This window comes from Otolemur garnettii, unplaced genomic scaffold, assembly GCF_000181295.1.
Source record: "Otolemur garnettii isolate 467f Iridium unplaced genomic scaffold, OtoGar3 scaffold00210, whole genome shotgun sequence".
NCBI lineage: Eukaryota > Metazoa > Chordata > Mammalia > Primates > Galagidae > Otolemur > Otolemur garnettii.
In genome coordinates this window covers 783,204-790,752 of record NW_003852605.1, presented here as the reverse complement: position 1 = coordinate 790,752, position 7,549 = coordinate 783,204, and the positions used below count along the sequence as shown (strand labels likewise).

Here is a 7,549-nt window from a genome sequence, read left to right as displayed (position 1 = left end):
CAGGAGTTGGAGGTTGCTGTGAGCTGTAATGCCACGGCACTCTACCCAGGGGGACAGCTTGAGGCTCTGTCTCAAAAAAAAAAAAAAAAAAAAAAAAATGTCTAGCATCTGGTAGACAATAAATATTTGTTGGTCAGATACAGTGGATCACACCTATAATCTTAGAACTCTGAGAGGCTAAGGTGGGAGAACTTGCCAGGAGTTGGAGACCAGCCTGGGCAACATTGCAAGACTCCACCTCTAAGAAAAAAATTAAATTAAATTAAAATAATTTGTTGGCAGCACCTATGGCTCAGTGAGTAGGGTGCCGGCCCCATATACCAAGGGTGGCGGGTATGAACCTGGCTCTGGTCAAACTGCAACAAAAAATAGCCAGGCATTGTACTGGACACCTGTAGTCCCAGCTACTAGGGAGGCTGAGGCAAGAGAATCACCAAGAGCTGAAGGTTGCTGTGAGTTGTGACACCATGGCACTCTACCGAGGAAAACAAAATAAGATTCTTGTCTCTAAAAAAAAAAATAAAAATTGTTGAGTCTTGGTGCCTGTAGCACAGTGGTTATGCAGCCCGGCCACATACACTGAGGCTGGCAGGTTCCAGCCCACTGAGGCCAGCTAAACAACGACAACTGCAGTAAGAAAACAGCCAGGTGTTGTGGCAGATGCCTGTAGTCCCAGTTACTTGGGAGGCTGAGTCAAGAGAATCGCTTAAGCCCAAGAGTTGGAGGTTGCTGTGAGCGGTGATACCACAGAACTCTACTGAGGGCAACACAGTGAGACTCCATCTCAAAAAAACAAAAAATAATATAATAATAATTTGTTGAATTAATCAACAGCACTCTGGGAGGCTGAGGTGGGTGGATCACCTGAGCTCACAAGTTCGAGACCAGCTCTGAGTTACAGCATCTCTAAAAATAGCTGGGTATTGTGGTAGGCACCTATAATCCCAGCTACTCGAGGGGCTGAAGCAAGAGAGTCAATTGAGCCCAAGAGTTGGAGGTTGCTGTGAGCTATGACACCACAGCTATCTACCAGGGGCAACAAAGCGAGACTCTGTCTCAAAAAAAAAAAAAGTGGCTATTTTCAACAGGAGGCAGTAGAGCAGAACAGGTTCAAAGTTACACCACTTAATATCTGTGAGACCTAAAGCAAATAAGTACCTTAACATCTCTTTGCCTCAGTTTTCCTAAATGTAAAAGAGAAGCAATAACATTACCTACCTCATAGGGCTGTTAATAGAACAAAAGGAGATAACATATGTACAGCACTTAGAAAAATGCCTAGCCTATATAAGCTCACTACAATATTAGTAATACTGTGATACTTATTACAGTAAGCAGAAACTAGGTCTCTTCATGTCTTCCAGCAGGCACTTGGGATACTCCCTAGCATGGCTCCAGATCCTACCTAGCAGGAGGGAAACGGCTGATATCCCCTTTGGCAAAAGTGAAGCAGTGTAGGTTCGGACTGCAGGACCAGGAGGCTGGGGATGGAGCTCCAGACTGACCACTCTCAGGCTCCAGTTCCCAGTGGGAGATGGCTTCATTCACAAAGTCTCTGGCACTCAGCTGTTCCAGCTTAGCACTCACATGATCCCAAGCAGCAAATTTATTGACCAGTGCACCATACTTCTGCTCTGAGAGGAGACTAACCCGGATTGATGACCAAAGATCCCCAAACTGCACACTGTAGGTCATGTCAAAATTCTGCAGAGCCAGTTGAACAGCAGGGAATTTGGGCTCTGTGGCAGCCTAAAATAGAAAAGACAAGCTTATTGGGGCAGCACCTGTGGCTCAAAGGAGTAGGGCACTGGCCCCATATGCTAGAGGTGGTGGGTTCAAACCCACCCCCAGCCAAAAACTGCAAAAAAAAAGCTTATTGGTCTTCCCTGTCTTGTTCCTATCACCCACTACCTGACCCCACCTCAGAGCCCAGAGGCAAGCGTGGATCCAGCAAGTGCCCACCCCTGCCTTTGATCCTGCGTCTACAACCGCCTCTGCCTGCCTGCCTACAATCTCAGGATTGTAAGGAAGCTGTAGTGTTCATAATAACATATGAAGGAGCAGGAAGAACATAAAGAGAATAGGAGCTCAGGAGAGGACTCTTCAGGAGAACCTGCAAAAGGTAGGCAGAAACTATGATGGTCATGTGGAAGCTTCAAGCTTAAAAACAAAAGATCCTTAGGGCCGGGAGAGGTGGCTCACACCTATAATCCTAGCACTCTGGGAGGGCGAGACAGGTAGACTGCCTGAGCTCACAGGTTCGATACCAGCCTAAGCTAGAGTGAGACCTCATCTCTAAAAAATAGCTGGGTGTTGTGCTGGGCACCTGTAGTTCCAGCTACTCACAAGGCTGAGGCAAGAGAATCGCTTGAGCCCAAGAGTTTGAGGTTGCTGTAAGCTACAACGCCATGGCACTCTACCAAGGACAAAGTTAGACTCTATATAAAATAAAAAAAAAAAAAATCTGGATGGCACCTGTGGCTCAGTGAGTAGGGCACTGGCCCCATATACTGAGCGTGGTAGATTCGAACCCGGCCCTGGCCAAACTGCAACAAAAAAATAGCTGGGCGTTGTGGCGGGTACCTGTAATCCCAGCTACTCAGGAGGCTGAGAGAAGAGACTAGCCTAAATCCAAGAGCTTAAGGTCGTTGTGAGCTGTGATACCACAGCACTCTACTGAGGGTGACAAAATAAGACTCTGTCTCTAAAAAAAAAAAAAGGAAAATCCTTTTCCTCTCAACAATCTATTTTCCAAAGGACTTTCATGTCTACTAGTTTATGGGAGCATGACAACAGACACCTCAGAAGATTAAAAAGAATAACTTTCCATTTTTGATGAAAAGATGCAGGTAACTTACGTAAGGCAGTGACTGGCACCATAATGTTCAGAATCACAGGGTTGAGGGTTGTTTTGGGACAATTCCCAGACCCTAGTAAGATGGAATAAAGGGAGCTCACACAATCTTGAGGTATGAACCAAAACAGGGACTTGTAAAATGACTTCTATGGGGGTATCAGAGAAGGACATGAGTCAGGTTTGAAGGGCATAAAGGTAGAGTAAAAGGAAATGAAGACTTCAAAGGAGAAATCCACAAGTTGGTCCTGGTTGCTGAAGCTGGGTTGCTTGCTGTGGCTGATAATCTTGTTATGACTTTTGCTCTTGCCTGGATTTTTGGTCTGGTCATAACTTCTGCTCTGGCCCTCATTTCTTGTGTTGGTGAAGACTCTTGTGCTGAAGATTGTTGCCACCATAGGTACTCTGGGGACTCTTACTCCGGCTTCTGCTATGCCGGGGACTCTTGCCTTTGCCACTTTTGGGACTCGTGCTCTTTCTCCGACTTCTGCTAATTTGGAGACTCTCATTCTGGTCTGGATCTGTGCTTTGATAAGGACTATTGCTCCGACTCTGACTCCTGCTTTTGGTCTGGCTGCTACTACTTGGGCACTCACGAATAATAGTAGAACTACAGCTGAGATTATCAGTAGAGTTGGAAACCTTGAGTGAAGGCAAAGGGCAGCTATAGGGAATCTTGGGGGTCTCTTCACAAGAGCCTTGTGGGGCCACAGAGTAGGTATGGAGGCCACAAGGGACAGGATCAGGGCAGGTCCGGACTCGGGGGGCAACGGGTAGACATTGGGGGTCAAAGGGTGTTCTCAAAGGTATAAAAGAATAGATGTGGGTAGAACAAGGAGGCACCACAGGCTGGCGATTAGATTGGGGTGGGCCCCTAGGAGCATTATATGTGCCACGAGGTGGCACTACAGGATGGTTAAGACACTGAGGGAGGCCTAGGGAGCCATTGAGGCAATCAGAGACAGGGCAGGGATGAGGGGTGGAGGGAACCACAGAGAATATATGGGTATTGCAGGGAGATCTTATGAGGGGTCCACGAGGGCTGCTGTGAGCATAACTAGTTGGAAAGATAGGATCATAAGGAAGGCGGAGGGGAAGAGAGGTGGGGACAACAGTGTTGAGGGTTCTAGGAACCGTGGAAAGAGAAGGTAAGAGAAGCCCTGGGGGAAGTCCTTTGGGGTAGGAATTTGAAGGAGTTGTAATGGGTGGCTCCATACTAGGAGGACCAGAAAGGCCAGAGGGATGGAAGGGAGGTGGAGGAGAGGTGTTGGGCTTAGAGGAGTTTGGCTGGCCAGCAGGGGCATGATGAACAGTATTCACTAGGGAGTGACACCTATGGGGAGTACATGACCGTCTTAACTCTGAGAATTTAGGGGACTTTGTTTGGGGGCAAACTGGAGTGGGAAGAGGGGGCTCATTGTATCTCCTGGTGGGAAGTGATTGGGGTGAAGATATAAACTGGTTGCCCAGTGTTGAAGGGAAGAAGGCAGAATAAGGACAGTAGGGAAGAGATGGCTCCTGGGGACAGGGTGGGGCAGAAATTGTGGTGCCTGGGTTTTGCAAGAAGTAAGAGTTCCCACCAACCTCCCAGGAGAAACTGGGCCCAAAGCAAGACTTTCCAAGAGCCTTGGACTGGGGTGAGCAAGGAGAACCAGTACTCCCAGGGGGTTGTTGGATGACACAGTGAGGAATTCCAGCAACAGGTATGTCGCAATCTGAGGAAAGTTGGGCATAATAAGTGCTCTCCTGAGGTAACCTAGAAGTGTCAGACATGCCTGCCTGGGAAGGGAGGCCACAACAATTTTTCTCAAGGGGCAGATCAAGCTGTGGTTTAGGTTCACAAGAGTCTGGAAGCTTAAGACCGCCATGGTACAAACTGTCAGTAGGTGGGGAAGATGTTTGGGAAAGAGGAGGGTCATTATAATTTCTCCCTGAGGACCAGTGAGAGGGCAGGGAGGAGACCATCAGCCCACTTTCCACAACCCTGTTAGATAGGGTTGGAGAGACTATAAGTCTAGTTTTCACTGGCCGGTGAACAAGGGCAGGTGACATTGTGAGGCAAGTTTCCAGGGTCCTATGCGCAGGAGGCGGCGAAATAATGAGGCAAGTTCCCTGGGACTCATGAGCGACAGGAGGTGAAACCGTGGGGCCAGTTTCCAAGGGTATATGAATGAGGTTAGGGGAAGTCACCGGGCTGGTTCTTGGGGGCTGATAAGTGAGGGTAGGAGAGGTCACTGGACAGGTTCCTAAGGACCTACGAGTGAGGGTAGGAGAGGTCATGGGGCTGGTTCCTGAAACAGAAGGGTGTTCACTACAGCAACAGAAGTAAGCGTGTTGGTTTAAGTAAGAGCCTCGAGGACAGGGACGTGGCATTCGTGGGGGACTGATCCAGCTGCAATAAGCACTCCGCTGAGGGAGAGGGGGTGATTTCGGAATGCTGGACTGGTTAAAATAAGGACTCAGAGGGGGAGAACATGAGAGGCTGGACCCATGGCAATAGAGCCTGTCGAGCAGTGGAGAAGATGAGGGTTCAAAGAAACATCTCCCTGGGCACAGGGGAGGTTGGGGAGGTGGGGAACGGGGTAGTGGGGGCGGGGAGGGAATCCGTGGGGGTGGGCAGGAGGGCGTGCCGGTTACGCAAAAGGAAGAGTCTCTGGAGAAGTGGGGAGAGTCCGGGAACTGAGAGGAGTCGTTGCACCTCTTGCCTGCGTTTGGGGAAAGGCCGGCGGTGTGGGCAGGGTGGTCGCTGTAACCTTTCCTGGCCGCCAGAGGCAACTGGAGGGTGAATCCTTTCCTGCAGGGTGTTGGAGACCCAGAAGGGAAGGGGAAGTCGCTATGTTTTCCTAGGGGTGAGGGCGGCCGGGCTGGTAGTTCAATGAGGAAAGGAGCAGAAGAGGTCATGGGGAGGATAGGTAGGGGATAAGGGGAGGGAGGGAGAGAAAGAGGAAAGTGGAAGGGGTAGTGGGGGCCAAGGGAAAGGTAAGTACAGCCGGGAACAAGAGGCGGTGACCTAACCAAAACAATGAGAGCGGAGTTGTGACGTAACTTAGAGGGGCGGAGTCAGGAGGCTACAAACTTAACAGGAAAACACTAAGACTTGTGACGAAATAAAAAGGCGGCAGAGGCGGTGAGGTAGCAGACGCGGAAGGGAGGAGCCTAGTGACGCTCCTGAGTGGCGGGGGAAAGAGGCCTAAGCGTACAAGAGGGGCGGGAGTAGAGAACGTAACCGAAGGGGCTGGGAAATGGAAGGGCCGGAGAGGTTTCTAGAGAGGCGGCGGCCAGAAACTATAGTTACTGTTCGCTTCTGCGCCCCGAGTCGACCTTACCCATTTCTTTTTATGTCGATGTCTCCGCGGGACGGTCGCGAAATACACAGGCTTCAGCAGCTTCCGAACACCTCTCGGTAACGGCACAGCCATGTCAGCGTGCGCCGCTAGGTAATTCCGACCGGAACCGTGACGGGACACCCACGGGTTCCGGGGAGGTGATGAGCGCTCCCCTGGTGGACGAGATGGGTAGAGAGGAGTGAATCCTACCAGACGCTTTCCCAGGGTTCCGCCCTTCGCTGGATAACCGCGCCCGGCCAGGTGGTCCCTTGAGGGTGCTGGAGAAAAAGCAACCTGGCCCTCGGAATGGTGACTCCTCCTTGATGATCGGATCGGCTTTAGACGCGTACTCCTCTAACCCAGTTGGAGGATCTGGGAGGACAGTGAGCTAATGGTTGAGTACTGAAAGTTATCTAGACGAAAAAGGGTGGAGGGCGGCGGCCCCATATACCGAGGGTGGTGGGTTCAAACACAGCCCCGGCCAAACTGCAACAAAAAAATAGCCGGGCGTTGTGGCGGGCTCCTGTAGTCCCCGCTACTCGGGAGGCTGAGGCAAGAGAATCGCCTAAGCCCAAGAGCTGGAGGTTGCTATGAGATGTGACGCCACAGCACTCTACCGAGGGCGATAAAGTGAGACTGTCTCTAAACAACAACAACAACAACAGAAAGAGTGGAAAGAGCCTTCTAGGCAGAAATTACACTGAGGAAGATCCTGAGGTAGAGGAAAAAGAGACCAGACTTTTAGGCAGGGGCGTATTTGCAATGAAGATAATGAAGCTTAAATTTCTGGACCTGTCATTTGCACGACCACTTTCGAGACCTTGTACCTAATTTTGTTACTACTTTTATTACTATTATTATTTTGTAGAGACAGAGTCCCACTTTGTCTAAGGTGACCAGATTTTAACATTGATAAAGCGGGACACCATTGACGGGGATGGGAGGGTGGGGGTGGGTTCTTAATTAAAAATTTGGTCTATATGGAGCAACAAAAATTTTCATAGAACGCAAAAATAGTATTGTAATATATATTTTTTAATTTCAACATAAGTACAATTTACAAATATAATACAGTTAAAAATTATGTATTGTATTTATTCTTTGGCATATTTCTCATTTGAGTGAATTATTTTTAGTAGATTGCTGTCGTTAAAAGGTCATGAAATTTTTCACAAGAATTTGTGAAATTTATTTCACACATAAAATGGCTTTTAAAGTCTCAACACTTGTGATTTTTCTGATGTCCACACTTTATTCGCCATAGAAAAAACGGGTTCAGTTGCAGCATTAGTTCCTGGTAAGGACAGCGTGTATCCCACAATTTTTAGTGCATTATTGTATGGAACATGGTTTGTTTCAAAATGATGAA

The 7,549-nt window shown here is 48.8% G+C and overlaps 1 protein-coding gene across 1 annotated transcript in view; it reads right to left on the bottom strand.

Moving 5' to 3' along the window:
* NSUN4 (NOP2/Sun RNA methyltransferase family member 4) overlaps nt 1–6,610 on the bottom strand; it is a 36,608-nt gene extending 29,998 nt beyond the window's left edge. Inside the window, exons 1-2 of the mRNA XM_012812467.2 lie at nt 6,181–6,610; nt 1,406–1,749 (exon numbers count right to left, since the gene is read on the bottom strand). Coding sequence (XP_012667921.1) covers nt 1,406–1,749; nt 6,181–6,273 — 437 coding nt within the window. The 5' untranslated portion in view covers nt 6,274–6,610. The remainder of the gene's footprint in view (nt 1–1,405; nt 1,750–6,180) is intronic.
* Nucleotides 6,611–7,549: the final 939 nt, after the last annotated feature.